The sequence below is a fragment of the Camelus ferus genome, chromosome 7 (assembly GCF_009834535.1).
Source record: "Camelus ferus isolate YT-003-E chromosome 7, BCGSAC_Cfer_1.0, whole genome shotgun sequence".
NCBI lineage: Eukaryota > Metazoa > Chordata > Mammalia > Artiodactyla > Camelidae > Camelus > Camelus ferus.
The window spans coordinates 79944096-79969981 of NC_045702.1; the positions used below are offsets into that span (position 1 = coordinate 79944096).

General features: G+C 42.2%; 1 protein-coding gene and 1 long non-coding RNA gene across 5 annotated transcripts in view; one reads left to right on the top strand and one right to left on the bottom strand.

The window, feature by feature from the left end:
- Positions 1–25886, top strand: part of POU6F2 (POU class 6 homeobox 2) — a 423476-nt gene that overhangs the window by 368518 nt on the left and 29072 nt on the right. For both annotated transcript variants that reach the window (XM_014559834.2, XM_032484257.1), the window contains one exon: positions 3979–4125. In XM_014559834.2, the coding sequence (XP_014415320.2) occupies positions 3979–4125 (147 nt within the window). The remainder of the gene's footprint in view (positions 1–3978; positions 4126–25886) is intronic.
- The window catches only part of LOC116665054, a 138542-nt gene that overhangs the window by 7451 nt on the left and 105205 nt on the right, over positions 1–25886 (bottom strand). The window contains exons 4-5 of one of the 3 annotated variants that reach the window (XR_004321640.1): positions 6343–6424; positions 3385–3498 (exon numbers count right to left, since the gene is read on the bottom strand). The exons of 1 other annotated variant lie outside the window; for it this stretch is intronic. This is a non-coding gene — a long non-coding RNA (uncharacterized LOC116665054). The remainder of the gene's footprint in view (positions 1–3384; positions 3499–6342; positions 6425–25886) is intronic. One more of the 3 variants, XR_004321642.1, reaches the window with a different exon arrangement.

The following is a 25886-nucleotide window of genomic DNA, read 5'->3' on the forward strand; positions in this document are numbered from 1 at the left end:
TTTATCTTTTAAATCATGCGAGTCACCTCATCTAACAATCCTATGAGTTAACCAACAGCTTCCTTCAAGCTACTCTTTAGAGAATACAGTTAAAATAGAAAAACAGAGAATATGGTTACCTGAGTTCACATGATTTCCAGAGAAAGAAGATAGTTATGGAGGTGAGTTCCAGTTCTGATAAATTTTTTGGCTCAAAATCCTGGTGTGCTGTGAACTGTGAGACTAACAGCTCGCATGATTTAGAACACGGTATATACCAGGTTCTGTCCTACAACTTTTTTGTGTATTTATTTAATTCTCATCATGACCCTGTGAGCAGTAGCGCCATCTTTTCACCCATTTTATCTGTAAGACTCTGAGGCATGGTTTACTTGAAGCCACAAGCCAAGGCAGGGTGGTTTCAGAGCTGATGCCCTCAACTGCATGACGGATGGGCTCTGTGAGGTTTGCAGCCCTTCCCAACTGATGCAAAACTACTTTTGTTCTTTCATTCTGTTATTTTACTCTCCCAAATTCGCAGGCAGGGGGCTGTCAAGAAGTTAGTGGTTCTGGTAGTGGGTTTTTAGACTGAGAATCAGAGAACTACCACTTGATGTTTTCAAGGCCCAGCATCCATTTGGATGTGACGTGAGGACACTTATCTCTCAGCAGATCCTTGCTCTCAGAGCTTCCACATTTACAAACAAGCATGCACCAAAATGTAGCATGTCGTTCAAGCTGGCCCATTGAAAACACAAGTACGTAATCCAGTCAGACCTCGTTTGGGCCATCCTTTAATGGTTCGGTACATTGGCCATGAAATCTGAAGGCACACACTTGGCAGCAACTTCAAAATGTCCAGTTGATCGCAGAATGTTAACATGCTCATTATGTGCATTTATTGTGCCTGGGCCTCCCCACTGTCTAAATCTACCCTGAGTCTCCAATCAGGAAGAAGTATTGAGAGGAACACTACTAATATGACATGACGGGGGACAATACAGAGTGACATGACCCGAGGTGATGAAGAGAACACGTATGGTTTCCTGACCATCCCCTCCGCCATCCCTGCCACATATCTTAATGTACATTACATCCCTGCCTTGACAGTCACAGATAGAAAAGCCAAAAGATATTTACGAAGCTGCACCCATCAACAATACCCAGGGTCCACCTGAAATGCTGTCAGCTTACAGATTGACTTGTACCCGCTGTCTGCATGTACCCCTCACTCCCCCGCCTTCACTTCCGACTCTGCTTCCCGGGGCCAGCAAAGCATCTCCCCAGAGCCCCTGCGCCCTTCACAAAGACCTAGGGATGCAAGCCAGGCAATAAGAAGGTCATCGAATTGGCGTTTGCTCCGTTAAGAGGGAAAGGCAGCTAAAAGAGGAACAAATTGGAATTCAACCTAGCACCAGGATATAGAGGAAATAAACATTAAAAAAGATACAAACCAAATCTGGACGTCTGTGGTTGCTGAAGCAATCTCCCAAAGCAGTAGAAGTGTACCCATTCCTGGCCCCGTAACACAAAGGCTCAGAGCCCACTTTTAAGTAGCTGCTTTGTTTTATATGCAGAACAACAGTATATCCTTTATATAGTGCCCGAATTTATCACACATACATGGGACAATAGCTGAACAACACACTAGTGTCCTACACGTCAGGAATTCTCATCTACACTATTGCATTGTATCCAGAGAGTAATTCTAAAATTTCCTATATGAGTTTTTGATTGACCAAGATGTTAGGGAAATGTCTTACAATTCTTTTAAATAGTCTCTCTTCCTTAAATTGGAATCACTGCCTATCTTGGAAAGCATTGTGTACGTAATGATTTGAATTTTTCACCCAAAATTCATGGACAAAATTGCATTTTCAACATTCAAACCAAATTGCACATAATTTAATCTTTCTCTGAGATTAAGAAGCTTATTGTGAGATCCCCCTGAAACTCAGGAATTTCATGATGATTTCAATTTGTATTGCGTGAAAGAAATGGAAACACAGCAGTTGGCAGATGGCCTGAGAACGGTGTACCGCCATGCAGTGTCTGTCCGGACCCTCTGGGGAAGGTGTTCCTCCTGGGGCTTCTCACTTTTGTAGTGAAAAAAAGAACACACAATGAACTCTTTCCCTTCAGGTAGGACCAAGCCGAAAAACAAGGAGCGTTTCCATTCAGCATATACCATTACCTGCCTCAAGCACACTGTACAAACATACTCAGAAAACCAAGATCAAGGCCCAGTGAAGGTGGGGAAGTGAGCGATACATGCAGACAGTGGGTGCAGTCAGGCTGAATTTTAAATCCCATGGTGGTAATCTGGGATAAGGCAGGGTTTCTCCTTACTCAGGCTGAGAAATGAGAATTTTTCTTCTCTTCTTAAAAAGAAAAGCATCATTATCTCTTAGGAGAGAGATAAAGGCAAAAGATATATAAAGTAATGAGCTGAAAATGGATTTTCATTTCTAAAACAATATGCTGCGTCAATGGAATTACTGTAGAACTAGTTATGTGAAATTTGGTTATAAGTGAATAAAGAAACCAGTAAGATAAGGATACCACATTGATGGGGGGAGAAATAATTATTAAATTCCTGTCCTTCTTGATATGTTATACTGACAATTAGTATTTCTGTTCTCATCAGATGATATAAACTCTAGGCAAATTTCAAAAGGAATTAAGTAATAAAATTTGTTTTGAAGGAAAGAAAAAGGGAAAGAGAGAAACTGAGACAGCAAAGAGAAAGTAAAGAAGAAAGTTTAAAAAAAAAAAAAAAGAGGCATCTTTAAAAGAGTTTCCAGGACTTGAATTAAGTATGGCATTAATTTTTTTCTGCCAAGTCTTAGTCTTGGCAGGTTTCTGCTAAATGCAGGAATTTCATGGATGTGGGAACTGGTGATGGAAAATGCATTATTATACACAACAATTGTTGTACTTGAGAGGAACTATATGGGAAAAATAACACCCTGGAATAAATACAAATGAAATTCATGTATCAAAACCAATACTGTGAAAATAGTTTAAATGTTTCTTGAATTTATATCTAGTCATTAACCTAAATGCAGATTTTTAGCTCAAGCTACACTTCTGCCTCATGGTCAGAAGGCCTGAAAACCTGTGACGTGGAAAATTGGCAGGATAAAGAATATTGAACTGGTCTCCATGGAAAGACAAAATTTGGCAGCCATGACCTCCTCCTTGGACGGCTCCCCATCCTTCATCCGCAGTCAAATTCTCCTCCCAGTTTCACTCTTGTCCCAGGAAAGAGGCCAAGGGAAGGCCATATACTAGCTAAAAACAGCAAACTGCTATCAATCTGACCATTCACCAAAGGACTTTTCTCACTGGCCATGAATCCCATGATTTGGGCAAGCCCCCCAAAAATCCTAACCCTAGACTCACCTTCTGAGAGCAAGGAGGCTGGAGGTTTCCAACTCTGCTGACTTTGGTCTCCTTCCTCCTTGGAGAAGGAGGTGGAGGGGAGGCCCCTGCCTTACTGGATGACCCTAAAAGAAACTGCAATTCACACACGAAAATGACAGATCTATTTGCAGAAATCCTTCAACTCCATTCCTTTCCCCCACTCCTACTCCCATCCTGTTTTAATGCCACATTGTGCCTGGTTACTTCCAGGAAAGTAGGCATTTCCTCCGAGCTTCATTTCATCTAGAGAACAAAATCCAGGGACTTCGCAAAATCATTTTTCTCCATCTAGGAAGGTCTTAACAGCTCCCGCCCCTTGCCCTAGGGGTCCACCTCCCTCTTTCCCGGGGCTAGTCCCAAACCCAGGCTCCACTAAGCAGCCCGGTGTTGGTGGAGACTGTTTTCCCTTCCAGCCTCATCTCCAAGCTCCCCTAACTCCCCAGCCCCCTCCGGTGGGTTCCTCTGCATGAGCCGCTGGGAGCGAGGACTCCCTCTGCCAAGTGAATGTTGTTTCCGTGTGCTGTGCCTGTGCCTGTCTCAGTGGTTTCACCCTGATCTTTTCTCTCTTTGCAGCTGGTTAATAATCCACTAGCAAGTCAGGCTGCAGCCGCTGCGGCAGTAGCAGCCATGGGCTCCGTAGCAAGCTCACAGGCCTTTGGCAATGCCCTCTCCAGCCTTCAGGGGGTCACGGGTCAACTAGTTACTAATGCACAAGGACAGGTGAGTGGGAGATGGGACCAAGAGTGAATTTGTCTGGCAGCTTGAACTTGGAAAAGGAAATGAATTGCTTTTGCATGACAGTGATATGTAACCGCCTCCACTGGAGGCCAATAAATAATGTTCACCAGCCACGTCAAGAATAGGAGAAGGGTTGGGAGGTGTCTGTCTCTTTTAGAAGCAAGGTTTTCTTTTTGCCTTCCCCCTGGAATGTCTTAAGTTTTATTTTGGTTTGATTTCTATATGATGCCTCATGGTTATGCCCTTCATTGAAGAAATTACTTTTCATGACTAAGGAATTCTTTAAAAAAAAAAAGTTAAATTTTAAAAATAAAATTTCAGTTTTACTCTTTTCTTTTTCTTTTTTTTTTTCTTTTTTTTTTTTTGTGAAACCAGGGTAACGGAGGAAACTGATAAGTTCCCTTCCCTAATGGCTCTAAGATTTCGAAATTAGCCTTAATAAAGCCAATTTCTGGATGTATGGGAAGGTGATGGGAAATGATTCAAAATGTCCTGGAAAAGTAATAAAGAAAAAAAAAATGTGAGTTAGAGAGAAGCCCAGTGCCAGTTCGCTGCCCGTGCCTGGCCTCCTGCTGATTCTCACAGAAGCTCAGTGGTCTCTGGCCTGCTTGTAGGTTTTCTTCAACCTGCCAGGACCAGTAAACCTCCCTCAGGTCTCGAGCAAGCACATCCGATCCCTTACACCACTGGTGTTCTTGCGTCTTGGCCACCAAGTTGCTGACAGAGCTTCAGACAAGGGTGGCCCCTCTTCAAGACCCCCAGTAAACCAAAACACTGCGCACAACACCAAAGAGGTTGAAGCTGACGGTGTCGGGGACGCCCTCCATTCAAAGGCCTGACACAGAGCCCAGCCTTGCAGGGCAGGGCACCTTGTTCTCAAATGTTTCTGTTTCTGATGATGAAACACAAGAGAGAAGTCGCTTCCCTCCTCGCCAAGATTTTTACCCCCAGGGTTATTCACCCAGTGAGTGAGTTTATTCCTCTCTGCTTGGCCTGCTCTGCAGAGAACAGGAATTGCCATGTCTTGAACCCTGTTTTTATTTTACATAAAGAGTAAACAGAGATGCATTATAAGCTAAACCGTCTCCATCCATGTCCTAGGGAAAAAAAAAAAAAGAAAAAAAAAGCTGACCTTGTTATATTTCCTGGGCGGGTGCAGGGTTGTCCCGTCAGAACCCAGGGGCCTGAACGATGGAGCTTGTCAAAGAGCGGCCCCAGGTAATGAATCGTTTTATCTCAGGTGCACAGCACACAAGTTAAAGGAGGGCTGTGTGAACGCCAGTGCCCTCCACACTCACCTCTCAGTGTCGGCTTTAACCCTTGTTCCAATCCCTTTTCATCAAAGGATCATCTTATGCAGCCGGCTCTAAATTGGAGGCTCTCAAAAGCCTATTAAGGTTTCTGGAGGGACGGGGTACTGGTGTGGAGGAAAAGTTGGTTATAATATCTCTAACTCATACTCAGATCAGGTCAGTCCTGGAAGCTGTCTCCTAGAACTGTACCTAAAAAACACCACCCTGATTCTTTCCTGCCGGGTGGCTGGCCCTTGAGATGTAAATTTTAAGAGTTCAAGAGGGGAGGGAATAGCTCAGTGGCAGAGTGTGTGCTTAGCATGCAGGAGGTCCTAGGTTCAATCACCAGTACTTCCACTAAAAAATAAGTAAGTATATAAATATATTTAATTACCTCTCCCTCACAAAAAAATTAAATTAAAAAAATTACATAGTTGGACAAAAAAATTTTTTTAACTGTTCAAGATAGACACCATAACCACTGATGTGTATTTATTTCCCTCTAAGTTTTTTTGTTCTGATATCTAAGTAAAACGTACCACTCTGCCCCACCACTTGAGTATTTGTAATGGGGAAAATGCCTTATGGTTTAGAACGAATTATTAGGAGTTTTTCTTCTGATGATTTAGTGGCTGATCATTTTGCCAGGCACAAATCCACCTCCTTCTCAGGGGCTAGAGTGACAGCTTTGGCTTCGTGTGGCCTTTGCCAGTCCCCATCCCAGGGGTAGCTCTCCCAGCCCACAGGTACCCGTGAGAAAACAGGCTTCAGAGTAGAAACTTGACTGGCATCCGCATATATTGCACAAGAGTTGATTTTAACGTTAATTTTTCTATTGTAGAAATCAGTTATGGTAGCTGATTTGCTGTGAAACACAAACCTCTCCAGAAGTAAGAAAACAACTTACATTTACAGAGAAATCAATCATGCCCACTTGCAAAATCTTGTCTGGGAGTTTGAAACACGTCCCAAGAGCATCACGTCCCCTCCTAGTGCAAGAAGAGACCAAGATAGTCACTTTTCCAAAGTAGAGGAAGTGGCTATGTTCATTGCAGCACTATGTTTTTTTCTTTTTTTAATCTTTGTAATATAAACACCATCATCTTCCCAGAGAAAGGTGTCTGCTCTGCATCTCTTAGCACAAAGATACTTGTCTAAGCTTTACAAAATAGTCAAATTATACCCCCCAAAAGGGCAAGTATTCTTTTGTGTGTGTGTGTGTATGTGTGTGTATGTGTACTCCTTTGGCTTGTATTAATGTGGTACAAAAAGTAAGAATACATTGGAATTAAGTTAATGCTCAAAATACCGTGTACACTAGGATTACTATATATCCAGCCGATTTTCAGTTCCTTACAAATCTCCACAGAGCTTTTCCAGAAGAGACACAATGAAAATATTCACTATATTTCAAGATTCTTTTATTTGAACTCCTGACATCAACTATTTTTTGCAATTTAAAGTTCATCTGGAAGAAATAACATTAAAATCTAAACCCAAGTTTGAGAAGGATGCTTCACTCGCCTGAGGATTGGGTGAAGTAGGTCTGTTGAGAAGGCATCAAGCAGGAGCGTTCTGTTATCGGAAATGCCCTGATCCTTGGTCCCCACGGCTAAGATTCTCTTGGCTACGTGGAAACCAAGGAGGGATTACTCAGTAGTTAAGAGCCCTGACTGAATTCAGACCTGCCTGGGATTGAGTTTAGGCTCCCCCTCTATTTTATGACATTGGGGCAGTGACTTAGCTTTCCTCAACCAGAGTCTCATCCTCAAAATTCTAATGCAACCGCTGTGAGGCAGCCTGGCCAGTGGTTCATGCTCAGAGGGCAGGTGGTCCTAGGTCTGCCTCCTTGGCTGAGCAGATGCTCCCCACACAGAGGGAGATATGCCTTCCTTCAGGCTCCAGGACTTAGAAGCTCAACAGGAAGAAATTTTACCACCTGGGACTTGCTGTTTGACTTCCCTATCTTAGAATCTGACTACGCTTCTGTTTACTGGATCTCAGTACATTTAAAGGGATGGGAAATCTCAATATAAGTTAAGGATTTTTTTCTGTTTTTTTTTCCAACTAATAGTTATGATCAAATATGGAGGAAAATTTTCAGACATTTTATACCTTTCTGAACCTGCCATTCATTTGCAGTTAATTCAGAAGTCAGACGTTGATCCAAAGAGTGAATAATTCTAACAAAGCACTACATTCTAAAGTCACAGAGCACATACCTTACCTAGGGATGTTAAAGTATTTTAAAACCATGTCACACACAAGTTCAGTCTGAGGTGGGAAGGTAGCCCGTGTCCTACTGGTAATTAGTGTAATGAAATTGATAATGGCGATTGCAGTGCTGAGAACATTTTGGTTCTCTTTGCTCACTGAATCAGGAACCCTCGCAAGCATGGAAACCAGAAAATGGGCACTACCCATACAGACTTATTTGAATCCCAGGTCAGCCAATAATTAGCTCTGTGACGTTAAGCAAATATCTGAGCTCTCTGAGCTTCAGTTTCATTGTAAAATAAAGCTAAGCAAATCTAAGCCCCTAGATTATGAAGATGAAATGAGACAGTGTGTTGGAAAGAAGTACCTACCATAGCATCTGAGTACACAATTAAAGACTCAATACGTCACTGTCACAATCATCATCATCGTGGTTTAGAGCTGGTCTAGCATTTTGTGGAAACCTTTCTTTGGTTTGGATATACAGCAGAGGCAGTACAGGCAAAGAGAATGGGCTCTGGAACCAGGCTGCCAGTCACCAGCTGTGAGACCTCGGGCAACTGACTAACCCTCTCTGTGCCTCAATTTCTCTATCTGAGAAATGGGGATTACTATAGCATCAGCTTCTCGGACTAAAGTGTTTAGAACAGAGTCAGGCACATAGTTATCACTTAATAATGCTATCACTCAATGTTACGTGTTATTATTCATCAAGAAGCTATTTTGAGGGGAGGGTATAGCTCGGTGGTAGAGCGCATGCTTACCATGCCCGAGGTCCTGGCTTCAATCCCCCGTACCTCCATTTAATAAATAGATAAAATAAATAAACCTAATTACATCCCTGCCCACAAAAAAATTTTTTAAATAATTTTTAAAAAGATCTTTTAAAAAAGAAGCTATGTGTTTTCAGTTTATAACTGTGCACAGAAACCTGCTGTGTGAGGATTTGAGAATGTGAGAATCTTAATAGTAAAATATTAATTTACTTCAGGGAAATCTCATCCTTGCTTTGGATAGTTCAATAGGGGTGTGTGGGTGTGTGTGTGTGTGTTCCTAGCGCTTATTCAGTGGGTATGGTCAGGATTTGGCAAGTAGCTTTACCATCGATTTGTTCAGCTAAAGAATTAGCTTCCCTCGTGCCCCTGGCAATATCTCCTTATTGGCATTATTGCAGAAAAGTAAAAGCAAATGAAATTTTATTTTATCCTGGGGCTAAAGAAAGCATTTTACATTTTAACTGAAGCTCAGAATGCTTCCTGGTGAAATTAGTTCTCGACCACTGTGAAATTTTCTTAAGTGGCAGCAAGTCAAAAGCCCTCCCTTCAGTCTTTAAAGAGCCAGTCAAGTGAAAAAAAAAATCAGCTAAACAACATTACTTTTTATATATAACAAGAAGGAAAAATTAAAGGGACTTCCCCATTCACATGACCCAAGAATCCACACACCATGAAACGAATAAAGCATAGCTGAGCAGAGCTGGTTTGGTGAGAAGGAAGGGTTTGTTGCAGGATAGGACTGCTTCCTAAATGACCACAAGGCCATGGTCAAAGCAGAACAATCTGCTGATACTAAGAGCAGCCTGGGCTGGAGAGAGGTGGAGGAGAGGCAGGAAGACATTCCAATGCCGTAACTTTCAAAAGTGGTGAAAATACATGTCTTAGAATTGAAGAACCTTGATGCTGGCATTGAGATGTTCCTCTGAATTATAATAATAGGTAAATAACATCTGTAGAAAGCAACAGAGTGACTAAGAACATAGGCTTTTGAAGGACAGAGGTCTGGTGTGTGTCTGAGAACACGTCTCTACCTCTGTGGCCTTGGATAAGTTACAGGACTTTCCTCGTCAGCACAATGTGTGTAATAAGACTTGTCGTGCACTTTTGTTGTGGGGTTAGATGTGCTAATAGCAGGAAGAGGGTTCAGCACAGTGCCTGATACGTCATAAGCATTTAATAAATTACATTAACTTATCAATAAATTAATATTGTAGCTATTCCTTTTAGGATGAAAAAGCAGCAATTGACCCGGAATTATGGGTTGCTAAAGTAATCCAACACATACTTTAAATAGAAATATGGGAATCTTTTAGAGAGAATCACTATAAGATGAATGAAGACCAAGTTATAAGAAATGCAAGTCTCAGCCAAAGGATTGAGATATAATGAACTTATTCAATGTGTCCATTGAGCCCCTCTGTGGGTTTTATTAGGTCTGTCTGCATAGGGGAACTAACAAAGCCACAGCTGCCCATGTTTGTAAAACTAACTTTAAACTTTACGCAAAGGAGACCAAGTGTGGAGTGTTGACAGTGGGCCTGGAGCCGATGAGATGCATGAGACTCATCCAGCTAAAGCCTGCTGATCAGGAATTTAGGGAGTTTCACATGTACACCTGTATTTCACTTTTTATAATGAAACACTTTGAAAGCATCGAAAAATAAAAGGCAATTTTTTTCCATAAAAAATAGCACCAAAAAAAATCCTTGTTCAACCACCTGGATATTCACTTTTTTTCCATGTAAGCTTCCATTCTCTTACTTATTTTTAAAAGAAAGAAAACATGACTGATTCGACCTAACACCTTTAACACTCTCTCCACCCATTTCTCTCCTTCCCTTCCCAAGGTGATTACTATGATAAAATTGGTGATTTCAAAAAAAATTTGACTTTTTTTAAAAAGCTACCAAATCATATTACAGAATACAATTTTAATACAAAAACTAGAATACATTATTTAGATCTTTCGCATAAATAAGAATCAAACATGTTTTGTTGAAAATCAGAGTAGGTATCTAAAAATTCAGAGTTGGCATATGTAGATTCGCCCCCACCCCCAAATATGACAAACATAGCAATCTATCTATGTAATATGCTCAACAAATGGGTTTGGCCATGTTTTCTAAACCAAAACTCAAAAACAGCCTGACAAAAGATTTTATTTTCTCATTTCCAATCACTGTGTTGTGCACCTGGAACTTACAGCCTTGTCGGCAATTATATTTTAATTTTTTGAAAAAAAAGATTTTGTTTTCTCATTGGCAAATATCACTCTATGAAGTTTTAAAAAGGGGTGAAGATTCAATCACATTCAGTGAAATACTTACCAAGTAGCGTTTTTAAAATAGAACATTTTTAAAATCAGCTCATTCTAGAGACTGGGAAATATATGTTTACGGGGTTAGCAACATTATAAGAATTTTACCCTGGCTTCATCCGCGTAATAAAGATAAAACAATAACCACAATAAACAACCTCAATCTTCCCACTAACGTATCAGATTTCCCCTTTGAGCCCAGTTGCGAGCTCTAGTTCCTCATTTCAGGAGAGGCTGTTGCATTAAAGTACTGTCTCCCTAAGTGTGAGCCTCGGGGGGAAAAAAAACCAGCCCAAGAGTCGCACAAATGGTGAGGCGCGCGGGGAAGCGTAGCGCCCTGCGTCGCGTGCGTGTCCCCGCCCGGCGGTCTGGGGACTCGGTCCGCTCGGGGCGACCCCGCGGATGATGAATATGGATGAGGACGGGCAGGGGCCCCGCCCCTCCGAGCTGACACGCCACATACCCCTTTAAATTATTCACCCCGCTTTTCCCAGAATCCCTGTCCACCCCATTTACACTTTGGGAAATGCTGCAAGAAGTAATTCAGGAGCATCCCTGTCCACGTTTTTGAATGTGAAATAACGACTCCAATCTAAAAGGAACCACTTCCAGGGAAGGTCCGCTCTGCCCCCGGGGCTTTGAGGCGGTTTCCGCGCTGCTGCTTTGGGTGCACACTTGCATAGCACGTGTGCGGAAAGGGGACCCCACACCTCTCCGAGGAACTCCCGGGGACTGCAATCCCAACACCGAGGGCAGACAAACGGGTGGCCTTCCTGAGGCGCCCCGTTGCGGTGCGCTGGCTGGAGCTTTGTCACCTGCAGTGACACCGCCAAGGGTAGAGCGGAGGGGGCGGAGCGCGACGGGGCCTGGCCTCTGGTCCTTCCCCGTCCTGAGGAGTGGGGCGCCCTTCACGGTGAATGTGGCTAATGCTCCCCGAAGACCCGCCGCGATTACGGGAGATGGACTTGATGGGAGGCCTCGCTTCTGCAGGGGCTCAGCTGCTGACACGCAGGGCGTCATCGGCTCTCAGAGCTGCTCAGAGCCACCAGCAGAAGCGAGGCTCCGTCCCTCGTGATGACAGCGGATTGTTCTGCTCTACCTTTGCAGCTGGCAGAAGGTCGCCACTGCTCCCGCTCCCTCCTTACCTCCTCCAGTCCTGAAATGAAAGGGTTAAGCCCATTCATGTCACTCGCCCAGAGAGCTGGCCAACTTAAAGAACTGGAACATTAAGCACCCTCTGAAATCCTTCTTTCTACCTTTCTCCCCTAGCAAAAGTCAGCAGAGCAGCCTGTCCTGCAAAATTAGAGGAGTGGGCAGAAACAGAATTAAAAATCCAGTTTCGGGGATTCCCTCTGACGATGAGCCAGAGAGAATCAGGATCCCTCTTACCTAAAGCAGAACTTTGGATTGTTGTGCTGACACATTTTTTTCCTGGCTATTGCTTTTTTTTTTTTTTTTTTAATTCTTCCTCTGTGAGTATTTCATGTCCCTGGAATTGGAGAAATGTGTTCTTGTGTGGGATCCTGGATCAAGACTGTTGGCACAACTTTCTGGCTAAAGAATAGGAAAGGGGCCAATTAGCTAACGGGGCAACCTAATTTACATCTGTAATTCTAAACAGGCAATAAGTAACAAGACACCAAGTGCCATCAAAGCTGGTCTGAACTTTGGAAACTGTTTCACTAGCGTAGTTTGCGTTTCAATTAGTGCCCCCTTTTGGCAAAATAATATCCCTAAATAATGTCCATGTGGCTTATTTCAGTGTGCAAAACTCTTTAACCATCTTATTTCTCAGAGCGGAGCTATTTTGCTGAATGTTCCTTCAGGCTAAGCGATGTCTAGAAAAGAATAAAAGAAATAATAGCTCCCACACACGGAGGCTTCACCATGGGGCAGGCATCATCTATGACCCCTCTGATCACGGTCGGTTTGATTATCCCAGCTGTGCAGATGAACAAATTCTTAGGAGAGTTAAGGCAGCTCCCTGCGATGATACCTTCAGTAAACAGCAAAACTGAGGTGTCAGCCCAAAGTCCACACCCATCCCCCTGCACCTTCCCCAGGGTCTGGGGTTCAAAGACCTCGGTTCGTTTCCTGGATCCGCCATAGATTTGTCACAAATCTGGAAATCTGACTGTTCCATCTACAGACGGGAACTGTAATTCTTGCCCTATCAGCCTCACAAATTTCTCTTGAAGATACATAAACACACACACACACTTGAAAATTCTAATGAGCTATAAACCTTGCCAAAATAAATAGAGAGCATTTTCATCAATATTCTCACCATTATTATTTTTGTGGATCAGAGGGACTAGAGAAGCAGTTTCAGGGAAGTCCCTAAAGCCACGAGATAACCTTGAAAAGTGAACCTCAGATCTCCACTTCATCTTGCCAGAGAAAATCAACCTCAAGGCATCTGGGTCTGAGGGACTCGAGGTCCCCTGCCTTTCACGAGGCATCCTAGCCATGTGGACAACCATGAAGAAAGAAGTATGTGCTTCCTGTGGGCGCTCAGCTGTGAGCCTTACAGAGCAAAGTAGGACACTCTATCCCAGTGAACCCTTGACTGGGGCTTCTGTAAAAGGATCTCAGAATTGAATAAGCTCCCAAAGTGGCAAGGCCCTGTACACTTCTAGAGCCTTCCCTTTGGAAGCTGCTCCTCATCTAATGAGGTAAACCATTGGGCAGAAAAAGAGAAAAATCTAATTCTGCATTATGAGTCTAAGAAAACTACTGATCTAAGTTACACCATCAACCTCATAATAGCTTTTTTGTAGAAAGAAAATATTATTCTTAGGGGCCTAATTCCACAAACACTAAACTTGTAAAAAATGTGGGGGGTCTTATAATTTTGGAAGTGTTATTTACTTGATAAATAATCTTAATCAAATCCAGTATCTAGTGTATAGTGTATAGTATCTAGTGTATAGTCTTTCTGTAGGGCTGTTGATGATGGCTCCTTTTTAGCAGTATTTAGTAAAAAGTCAGGGATGGGAGTAGAAGCTATTTATATCTCAGTTTTTCCAACTGAAGAATGAAAGTTGAACTTGACTTGGGTCAGGCGGCAAGGAAAGAGAGGAAGTGCTGAATTTTGACTTAGCACCCCTAAAGCAACATTCTGCAAACAATTTTTATGGTTAAGCATAATACTATCAAAGGGGGGAAAACATCAAATTCACATATGAAATGCATCCAGCCTTTCAATAAATGTTCATTGTATCATTCATGACACTGTAGCACTGTAACTTTCTTGCTGGCCCACAAGTTGTTGGCATGATGCAATCTTCTCAAAGACGTGGGTAGCATATCATCAACTTATGGCCAATAAGAAAGAAATGAGAAACAGATCAGAGATAGATAGGAAGATGTCATAAGGTGAAGAGCTTAGAAAATGACAGTAAAGTTAAGATGTGATGCAGCTTTATACTTGCAAGTAAATGGCATCAATCGGGCAGCACACAGACACACGAAGAAAAACACACTACACGCCCCCTGATCTGACTCTTGTCAATAGATAGCCACAATAACCCAGTCTCAGAGTAACAGAGGTGGGACGTGCTCACATGGAAGGCAGCCCGCTTTCAGATTAGACTCGCTCCCCGAACAGCTCTGCAACCCCGGGCGAGGCACCTAATCTTACTCAGCTGCAGTTCTCCCTTCCTTGCCATGAAAACAGTATCTTCCGCTCAGGGTCATTGGGGGATTCGTAATAACAATGATAAAATTAATCAATTGCCTCCATTTATTGAGCACTTTCTGCGTACCAAAGAGTGATTAGCATTCAGTATATTATTTCACTTCATCTCGAGCACAACTGCAGAATATGGTTTATCCCCATTGTACAGATTAAGAAACTTCTAAGATCATCCAGCTGGATGTAGCAAGATTCAAACCCAGTTTTGTCTGAGATCAGAGACCGCTCTTATTCACTGTGCTCTAATACTCATTGAAAACCTTTTGTTCTGTTCCCCAATGTAGCCCAGTGGCTAGAATACCACCTGGCACACAGTAAGCATTAACATAGTAATAAAATCTGTAGACTGAATGAATAGAGTATTTTATATAAGCTAATGCGCTATTCAGAGAAGCATGTTGCTTAGATTCATTGTTTCATTTCATTCCCACAATGATCTTGCACTATTATCTCTAATTTACCGCTGAGGAAACAGAGGTTCAGACAAGTTAACCAGATTCCCAGGGCCACAGAGTTAGAACGTGGAAGAGCCTGGATTTGAGCCCAGATCTGGCTGCTTCAAAGGACTGCTCTCCTCTGAGTGACGCTGCTTTCAGCATCACAGGCAGCCCAATATCATGCCTCGCACACAGTAGTCACTCCATAAATATCACCCTCTCCTCACCTGTATATATTTTAATCCACTTAGGGTGGCTGATCTAAAGTAGGGACTATTTAGTATATTGAAGTTTTATATGGAAACGCTTTTAAGCATAATGCCATCCAGCATTACCAGATCTGATGAAAATGACATTTGTCTATTTACTTCAATTTCTTCAATTTTTTTAAACTACTGTACTAACATTTCAGGGTTGTTGTCAGGAGTAAAAGCAATAAAGGATGTTAAGTGCTTGGCCCAGCGCCAGGTACATAGCAAGAACCACGTGACACCTGCCTTCCCACTTCGGTCCCTAGACCACCTGGGTCTTGAAACTCGTGGTTGCCCCAGCATGCAGAGAGGGCCAGTTCAATGACTTTAAGTCCACTGCTCACATCAGTAGTAACAGGGTGAGCTGACCACCTTGCTTTCTCCAGATGATCAGCAATAGAAGGCTAGGGGATGTCTAGCTCGCCTCCACAACATGACAGTGTAGCTACTGGACATGACACCATCCACTTTTCCCTATGACAAAATGTGGTACTTTATTTAATCAAACTGCAGGACCACGAGGGTTTTACCTGCTAGGTTCATTTAACTACCGTTGGTTTTCTCTTATGCTCTAGAATAAAAAACATTTCCATCTACCTTCAGTAAATCTGCAGGTGATGTGAGCAAGCTCTCCCAGACAACCAAAAGGAGGACATTCAGTGACATGCACAGCTAGAAAGACAAAAATCTGTTTTAAATTCACATGGACTTTGAGGATTTGTTTGCAAGCTGGAAATTGATTTTAATGCAAGGATCTTCTCAGTATCATTGGCTCTAAAGGAAAGACTTAAGTTTTTAATATAAAAGACAACATCTTTAAGAAGAAATATACTTAAATCATTTACATTTAAAAGGTGATATATAAATCATTTAGATGAACACAGAAGGGAGTGCTACTCAGGATTTTGATTTTCTGAGATCACACAATCATATGTGTTTTAAAATATTAAAAAGCAGGGTTTCTGCTCCCTCTCAGCTCACACAGAGATAACACAGTAGAAATGGGGATAATGTCGGTGGTTTTACACACCTCAACTGTTCCTGCAATCTGAAACTAGTGGAATCAGAAAGTACCCTTCTCAGAAACCAAATCTGGTACCACAAACACTGCGAGAAATACTCCCAAATTTTTAGAGAAGTTAAGCAGATTACTTTTTAATTCTCAGTTGTGGATTAAGTTAATAGTTTTGTGACTAAATATCCATTGCTCTTCAATGTAAGCATCACTACGTCAACTTCTACGTTATTTTACGACATACAAATGAATTCATCTTGGCATGACTGTGAAACACAGTCATGATAAGACTGTACTTCAAAAGCAGCTTTGAAGTTAAAAATTTCAAAATTCATACTATTGGCATAAGTTTTAAAATACTGAGCCTAGAACCGGACAGTTGGAAAACCATTACATTAGTGGTTTATTTGTAATGATAAATTAACTTTTTCCCAGGACCAAATCAGATATATATAAATATAATATATACCATATATAGTATAGTATGTATTTTATATGTTATATATCATTATATATATATATTATATATATGTGTGTATATATATTATATGTACATACTTTAAAGGACATTTAAAATACGAACCAGAAAACTATGAGAAACCACAACTAGAATTCAGTGGCTCTCTCTACTTACATCTATCAAAACCTGCCTAATGGTTAAGGGTAAGAGTGCAGATTTGTCACCTTTGAAAATGCAGATGCAATTTTATGAGAAAAACTCATCAGCATAATTCTAATGAGTTATGGTCTCTGTTGTAAGCAATGAGAAATTCAGTGGTCTCACCCTGAAGAACATTAAAAAAAAAAATTACTAAGAGGAAATTGAAAAAGTAATCTATGGTAGAGTGATGAGGACAACTTTTTTTTCTGATTGAACAGATAGATAAATATTGCATGCAAGTATCAAAATACATTTAATTTTGCCCCAACAATAGATATTCTTTTCACAAAAAGCATATTAATCATCTTGGACTCATGAAACTGGGTGGTGATAAACTGATGCTTCTTTAATGACACCTGGCGTGGCTTCATTCCACAACCCCCTTTTTTTTTTTCCCCCTTAGAGGCTTGTTGTTTATACTAATTTAAATTCAGCTTCACAGCCTGAATGAACTCACAGCACTAGCTGATGCTAAATGCATGTAACACCTTCTTGAGCAAAGTGCCCAACATTTCCTTCACTGATTCCCACTGCTCCAAAGAATTTGAAATAGTGGCGATCACAGGTCCCTGCTTTAGGTTGTCTGCTACCATTGTTGTAGCTCTTTTTTTTTTCTCTCATTTAGGAAGAAATACCATAATAAACAGTCCATAGGTCCAGGGCTTCATTTAGGAATGTTTACTAAAGCATCTAAGGACCAAGGCTGAGTCAAGCTGAAAAGTGTTCTCCAAGCAATAAATAACTAATCTGATTTAATCATTTAACTCTGGCATCAGCAGGCAGAAGCAGAAATACTTCCCACATTCTGGGTACTTTTTGCTGACGTTAAAAACCTAAAGTCTTAGACAAAGCCATGTAAAGGCTTACAAAGCTCATCTTTCCACAAAATGATGGCTTCCCCACAGTTGTGATTCTCTTTTGCAGGGGAAAAAAAAAAATGTTTTAGCAATTCCACAGTGTTGGCAGCTGGGAAGAAAATGAAAAGTACCCATAGTTTGATTTGTAGTCATTGGGGAAAGGGGGAAAGAGGTGATGAAAAGAAATATTTCCAGTTCCTCCTTAAGAGTTTGCATTTGTTTTCTGGTACATGGAACATCACACTGGACAAATATAATGAGTTAAATTATGATGAAAATGTAAAAATTTCTAAAGAGAACTGGAAATTGAAGCATTAGATCCTATTTATAAATATTTTCATTTCTTCCCATTGAAAATAACATGAAAAGCCACACATTGAAACCAAGGCTATGACGGTTTGAAGGCATTTGCTTTGGTGTGAGGTGTCACACTCCCCATCTTATAAATAACCACAGATTGAAATATACATTTGTTTTTATTCCAATTAGGACTCATAAAAAAATTATAATATATTCACAGATAAAGTGGGGAGCTTTGTGAGAGCGTGGTAGAACCCAGTAATTAATTCACACGGATCCCTGTGGAGGAATCAAGACAGCAGAGGTTATCACTGTGGGGTGGCCTCTAGGGAGGAACATTGTTCTGTGAAAACTGAAGTGCATTCCCTACTGTGTGCCTGTCATTTCTACTCTTCGGTGAGAGATGGGTAGTTTCAATTACGTTTTGGGGGACCAGAGGTCTCAAGGGCTCTACCCCCCATAAATAACCCAAACCTTATTGCTCTCTGACTTCTGCAAGCCTTTTAGCCATCTTCTTTTGCACCATGAAAGTGATTTAATAACAACATTTAAGATCATCGGCTATTTCTCAGACTCCCCAAATCTAGAACAGTGCCTGGCACATAGTGGGAACTCAATAAATGGAAGGCAGAAATCAAATTTTAATAATATTGGTCTTATTCAAAAATTTTTTTAAAATCTGAGGGGGAGGGTATAGCTCAGTGGTAGAGTGTGTGCCTAGCATGCACAAGGTCCTGGGTTCAATCCCCAGTACCTCATTAAAATAAATAAATAAATACATAAATAAATACATAAAGAAAGAAAGAAAGAAACCTGATTACCTCGCCCACACACACACAGTTTTTTTTAATCTAACCCTTTTCAAGAGAGTGTAAGAACCTATTTCAGTGAAGGGTAAATCCAGCCACATCTTACTATGCAGTCAGTCCTCAAAAGGAAGGACCTTGAGGGCCTCAAGGAGATCCCTTCAAGCCCTTGACTATTACCGCAGTTTCCCTGGAGGAGAAAAGAGCCGGCAGGATTCTTGTCAACAGAAAGGCTTTTAGTTTTGTGTCAACTTCTGCCATCTTGACCATCTTAACTCCTGGGAGTCCAGGCTTTCTTTTTCATTGGCAGGTTCCTGATGCCATACTTGGCAAGATTTACAGGACGCTCCTATTAATCCCAAAGAGCAGATTTTCATGGATAACTTCCCAGTCTTCTACAGTGGGAATGAGGGCAACGGGGTGTGGTCCAGTTCTGGGCACTGGGATTTGCTGAGTGAGTGGGTAGGTGAGGTGAGCATGTGAGTGATCAGTTTGTGTGTGAGTAAACGCATAGGAAAAAAACCCAAATACTCTTAATTTTGAAACTATTTAGAATAAAGCAGAGAGATTTAGACAATTGCCTGACTTTTCCAGACAAAGAGTTTTTTTCCCCCTTTGCTAGAATTATCTACATAGTTACCTCAATCCTCCACTCTTGACATGGAAAATGCTCTCAGTATGTCTGTATTATCTATTCACATAAGCATACTTTTAAAATGCAAAGTATTAATATTTGTATAAAAAACCAAACTCTTACACTCCAAGCCTTTGGATATAGGCTAATCATAAGCTCTAAGTTTCCAAAGAGAAGATGGGCATAGAACAAAATGGCAAGCTCTCTGTCCGTTTCCAAAAGGATCTCTCCAAATTCCACTCCCCAGGCCCGAGGAGAATTGCGTCAGTGGTGAGAGTCTTGCTTAGTTGGCCTTTGCTGGGAGAACCTACTCTGTATCGCTGAGTATTTCTTCCCAGTCACAGATGAAGCCAGTCAACCTTTGGTTCCAACATCATGCCCAACCAAACCTTGAGCTAACATTTTGCAAAATTTACTCTCCCCTCCTCTGTCTTCCTCATCCTACCTTCTAGTTGAATAAGCAGAGCAGGAGACGAAAAACAACACCATAGAGAAATCAAGAACCCTTAAATAATCCAGAGCTGGCCAATGTGCTGTTCAGTATGGTAAATATATAACTCAGATATCATTTTAAAACGTGGGTTGATGGTGGGTATCTATACTGTGTTCAAGAAAAGGATTCATCTCCTGGGCACTGAGCCCTGCCCACCTGTAACCCCAGGAGTAAGTCAGGCGGGCAGTTACAACGACGCCTCACTTCATCCTCATCTCAATGGAATATCGTCTTGTGTAAATTTCATCTAATCTTCTGAGTATCTACTGGATCAAAACTTTATTCTATCAACATCTCCTAACATTGAGTGGGAACCCAAATAAAAAGAGAAAATAACAAATCTCACAAATACAGGGAAATATTTAAGAACAGAGATGATGTATCTTAAAATTTAAAAAATTAAAACAAACAAACAAAATAAAATGAATACATGAAAAGCCCCTGCCCGGAGAGGGTAGAGTCCGCCAGATTTAGCTGCTGTATTGTGGAGGTAGGAACTGTCCCCCGTTCAGAACCGGGCGGCGGCTGCTAACTTTGTTTTGCCAAAGGACTCGAGAAAGATTCAGATCCAGTAAGAATGAAAAATGTGTCAATTGCATTGACTCTTACCTGGCCGGCCTGTCAGTTCCCTGAGATGTGGCGTTTCTTCCATGATGTTTCCTGCTAATGGGCGGCATGCCTAGGGTTCAGCCCCTGCTCTGTAAGCAAACTGTTCCCGTGAAACACCTTGGGAACTGACACTATTCTTCCCGTCCTACATCACTGAGATCTAGTGGGGCCCTTTCACCCCTCCTCATCGTTTGTAAGTGGAAAACAAAGACACACGCATTAGATTGCTTCTTTGTCAACAATTAAACAAAAGACTGTTCAACAGTGTGTTTGGGAATTTGGAATTGGTTTAATTAAAGATGAGAGAGGAAATGAAGACTCATAAAGGCACATCATTACTATACTTTAGGAATATTGCTGATTACTAATGTGAATGATCTTGCTAACATAGCTGTCAGATGACCAGGTCAAGGTTCCCTGGTGCTTCTGACCGTCCCTTTTCCCCAGCATCTCACTGTTTTCTCCTTTGGTGTGCACTGGCTGTCCCAGCTGGAGCTCTCAGGTTTTTAAAAGCATCAGAAGAACTTCAGCAACTAAGGCATTTGACTAGTACCCATTTTCTAAGTCCCGAAACGTCAACAGTGTTATAAATTTTAGCAGCAACTACTTCTCAGAAATAAACCAAATTCCTAGTTTATGGGAAAATGTATACCCTGCTCACAATTTTGAATTCTCTACTTCTGGCCGCTTGCCAAATTCTCTCTTTTCCTCGGTGCCACGTTCTGGCCGACCTTTCTCCTCTATTTTCCAGCCACTGTTGGTTAACAGAGTCCTTGTAGTGTGATCCACAAACTCTCCTTTTTCAGTGTAATTGACTGACCTTCATAGTTAAGGTAAAGACAGTCCCCATTTTTACCTGTTTTTAAAATCACAGATGGCAGTGACTTAGAAAATATTCTCTAATGTTTATGAATAAGTCATATTGAATTTAGACAAGCTACTTAATTATAGACCCCAAATGCTAAAATTAAATTAAAAAGTAAAAAGATAATTCCTTATTCTCTCACCTGGCTCCCTAGTGCACACACAAAGGTGAGTTAGCCCAGAGCGGGTGGGAGACCAGGAGAGACTTACAAGTTTAAATTTCTTTATCTAGCAATTTATGATTATCAAAACCCCCCTTCATATAAGTGAGGGGAAAGGACAGCGCTGGTATTCAGGGGGTAATCATCAAAGCTTCCCACTGTCCTTTTCAACTTTCTCAGAGGCCGTGGGCCTTCCCCTCTCCCTAGATAAAAGCCAGGGATCTTGCCCCATGACTTCTTTTACGGGAATACAGTCTTCTCTGGTCACTTTAAATTGCAAATGCGATGCCCGGTTCCCTGACAATAATCAAAACTTTGAAATTAACAGATTTCCCACCACCACCACCAGCAGTAGCCCCAGCTGCTCTTGGTCCCTCTTTCTCTCCCTGTTGGAATGACTCTCCCTTCTGCAGCTTGCTGACTCTGTTTCTGCAGGTCAGGTGGAGATGGGGAGAGGACAGGTGGTGGGGAAGAGTGGCCCCATTTTGCCCAACTGTCCTAGGGTGGCTTCTGCTCTCCGGGCAAGCAGATGGCTCAAACTAACTCTGGGGAGCCCTTTCACCAGGTCTCCTGAGGCCCCGCTGGGCCCTTCCAATGGCACGTTGCTGTGGCACATTGGTTTCTTCCAGCTGCCCACTCCCCTCCCTGGGCTTGGTTTTCTCCGGGTCCACTCCTCCAGGCTCTCTTGGTGATGTGGTCCCGGTGCCCATTGCTCAGGGTCCTCTGGGACAGGGATTTTGAATAACTCAGACCCATGATAATGAGTCCAGGGCAACACTCTTATCAGTGGGAGCGTAGCTGTGCTGAAACACTGACGCTGCACCCCCGCGGTCTCCCTCTCCCTCTCCTCCTCTCTCTCTCTCTTTTCCTCCCTCCCTCCCCTTCTTCCTCTCCCTGCCCTTTTTCCCTCCTTCCTAGTCAGCTCTTAAAGCCACAGCTTCTCCCCTCTAGATTCTTTGGGTGTATGTCCCCCAAACTGAGGGAATAATATTTATTTCACCACTTTCCCTAATGTTGAGGAGAGGAAAAAGCGCCCTGTGCCCCATCCCTGAGTGAGGAAGGCACGCAGAATTTCAGAAATTCTCTGTATCTACCCGCACTGTGAGCGGCTGAGCTCTGGGACTGTCTGACTGGTTTTCAGAAACCTCTTCTGTAAAAACACAAAGATCTAGTCCCTCCTGTGGAATACAGCACCTATTGAATTTGGGAACCTCCACAGAAACTCCCAGCTTTGCCCTCTATGACAAGACCAGGAAAATTTAATTATTTTTCATGGTAAACTACTGTTTTCTGTTCTTCCTAGTAAACTCTTTTCATAGGGAAATTACAGCATTCAGGAAAATTCAGAAAAGCTTTTGTAACTTTGTGTAAGAGCCCAGGAATTACCATAAAAGCATGTAAGCAAAATGAAGTTATGAACGAACATTCACTGAACACTTTTCTTGGTTGTTAGAACACTGTGTTGGGTGCTTGGCATATGTGAACTTACTCGGTCTTCACAATAATCTTATGAAGTATACATTAGTCCCATCTTACAGATGAGCAGACTGAGGTTCTAAGAGGTGAAATAATTCACCAAAAATCTCCCACTAGTTAGTGGCAAAGCCTGGGCTTGAACGCAGCCAGTGGGGAATTCTCACTCCCTCTCTCTCTCTTTACATGTGTATACACACACACACACACACACACACACACACACACACACACACACACACACACACACACACACACATATATATCCCCTAAACTCTATTAAGAAAAATTACTTTTAATGGCTTTTAAGAAGCTTTGAGGGGAGAGGATTTTTTACTGTTGTTATTATTGTTTTTACAACATCAGTTTTCATGCAAATTATTCTTCCCATAATGTGAGTGAAAGTGACATTCTAAAGATCGTGACATTTCCAATTCTTTACTCTTGTGTTTGAGTTTGTTTCTAAAGTTGAAGCCAAATAGTAGAGCACCCAGCAGGGATCCTAATTCTGACAGTGAAAAAACAGAGTAGGTAGGTATTCCCAGAGGAAGAGTACCTATCAATAGCCATAATACAAGCATGAAAATGTAAAAAGCCCTTTCTCACAGTCACTCATTAAGAAAATGGGTGTCATCCATTTCTTGCAAGTTGGTCTGAGATCATTTGTCTCATGTCCTGGGCTTCAGTTATGCCACCTTCGGGCACACTGCCATTCACTATGACCATGCCCGTACCAGACACTGTTAATCGATCATGGCACTATTTCTTCCTGAACACTGCAATGTCCAGGAAGCCATGGCCAACTGACTGGCATTGCCTACAAGCTTAAATCTATTTGTCCTTAGTTGAGTGTCTTCTTCTAATTGAACTTCTACAAGATAAAGACTTATCTTCATACCTTCACTACTTCTAGTTCAGAGTCTTTGCCAGAGACCCTCTAAATATTCATACTTCTCATGTTCTCCATCTTGGACATAGCTGTATGCAAGAAGGCACCAGATTGCATGTTGCAAAAATGTATTTTGTTTAGGAAATAACTGTATTCTCCTAGTCTTCCTGGCTCAACATCCTAATCAGAGCTGCCAAAAGAACTCTAAGTGAGCTTAGCCTTAAACCTGGGAGCACAATGAGACTAAAATGAATGTATAATACCAAGAAGACAAAATCAGCCCTTGGAGGAAGCGAGCACAGTGGCTGTGACCGACCAGAAAGGAAGGGGAAGGAGAGTGGCTGTTTCCATTCTGGTGACCTCGCACCATGACCCCGTCGGCTCTCGAGTGCTAGAAGCTTGATGTTCAAGAAAGGACAAAGTGATGCCAGGTGTTAACCAAAGCCTCTTGACCAAAAAGCGCCGAGGTTACACAACTATTTGGCAAAGAACTGTCTCTGCTGATGGGTTGAAAGACCTGAAAAGTCACCAACTGACAGCATTGGCGGGTTTCCTTTTCTTAAAGACGTGCGCAAAAGAATGACTTGTCAAACTGACATCTGCAATCGCATTCTGCGTAGCAGAGTTTAACAGTGTGTCATAGACTGTTACGACATGTGGCCCATCAGACGACTTGTCTGGATGCCCTGGGCTTCTGTGATACCACCAGCTGCTCCTGATGAGACCTACGTGTTGGCAGTGAATAAAGTCAGGGCCCGTTATCCTCCATCAGCCATAATTCATCTCTACGGAATACCTCAACTAGATTGAGGTCTGTAAGGGCATCGTAACAGTAACCTGGTAACCCAAAGGTGTCACACGGCCCTGAATTGCTGGGGTCTGCTACAGTCACACGATAATCTTCATGGCGGCTTACATTATAGTTGCTGCTGAATAGTGACTGTCACACTTCTGTGTAAGCCACCCAGGTTCATTTTAGTTTGTTTTCTTTTTTTAAGTTGCTCATACAACATAGACTTTATCCTCAGTTGCGGTTTATGCTCTTAACGCCTGTAAGCAAAGAGACAGATGAAAATGAACAGCAACAACCAAATAAGTTCCCTGGTAGAGAGGCTGGAACTCCTTTAGGTCACAGATTATCATTACAATACAAGCATGCGCCTCGTCCTGGTTAAAGCATCCATCACGACCACCAGAGTCAGGGCGAAGACAGAGAGGGTCATCGCAAACGATGCCTGAGCTATTTGCTGGTGGATGGATGAGGCAATAACTTCACTCAAAAATTTCTAATGTTGCAACCTAGGCATAAAGTAGGCCACGCTTTTGGAATTGAAGTGGAAGGGGCCACGAATCAAGCAACCCCTACATCAAGGATGCATGGCAGCCTTTTGCTTCACACGCGGATGACTATGATAGCATCCTAGCGACCGGTCTCCTGGTCTGTAGGCTCCCGACACCCCCGTCTATTCTCTCCACGTGGTCACATTCCCATCCGAAGTAGCTCCATTTCAGTACCCTTCCCCATGCCCCCATCAAAGACCATTCACGGAAACCTCTTGCCTGGATGCAATTTGACCATTCCAGGCCAACCAATCGCTGCTCAATGCCTGAGCCGTCTTTTGCATGCAAGTTAGTGAACTCACCACTCCCACATTTCTCATCTCTTGTTTGGAATGGTTTCTCTGCCTTGCCCAATCCCACCCAACTTCCAAGACTCTGTTCTCTTCTGCCCCATTTCCCCTATGAAGTCTTCCCAACCATCAATCCTCATCTTTCTTCCTCTGAAATCACACATTCGTTCCCAATATTCTTTTGGGCACTAACCACGAGAGTATAGAGATTTTTATCAGATGGTCCTGGCCACTCATTTGGGGTATATCATTGGTCTGTGGGACTGTTGGAATCTTTGCGTGCAGTGTGCCTGTCTTATCGCCCCCTCCCCTGCCCAGCTTGTGTATCCTCAACGTGTTCCGTGGCAGATTACACTGTGCCTG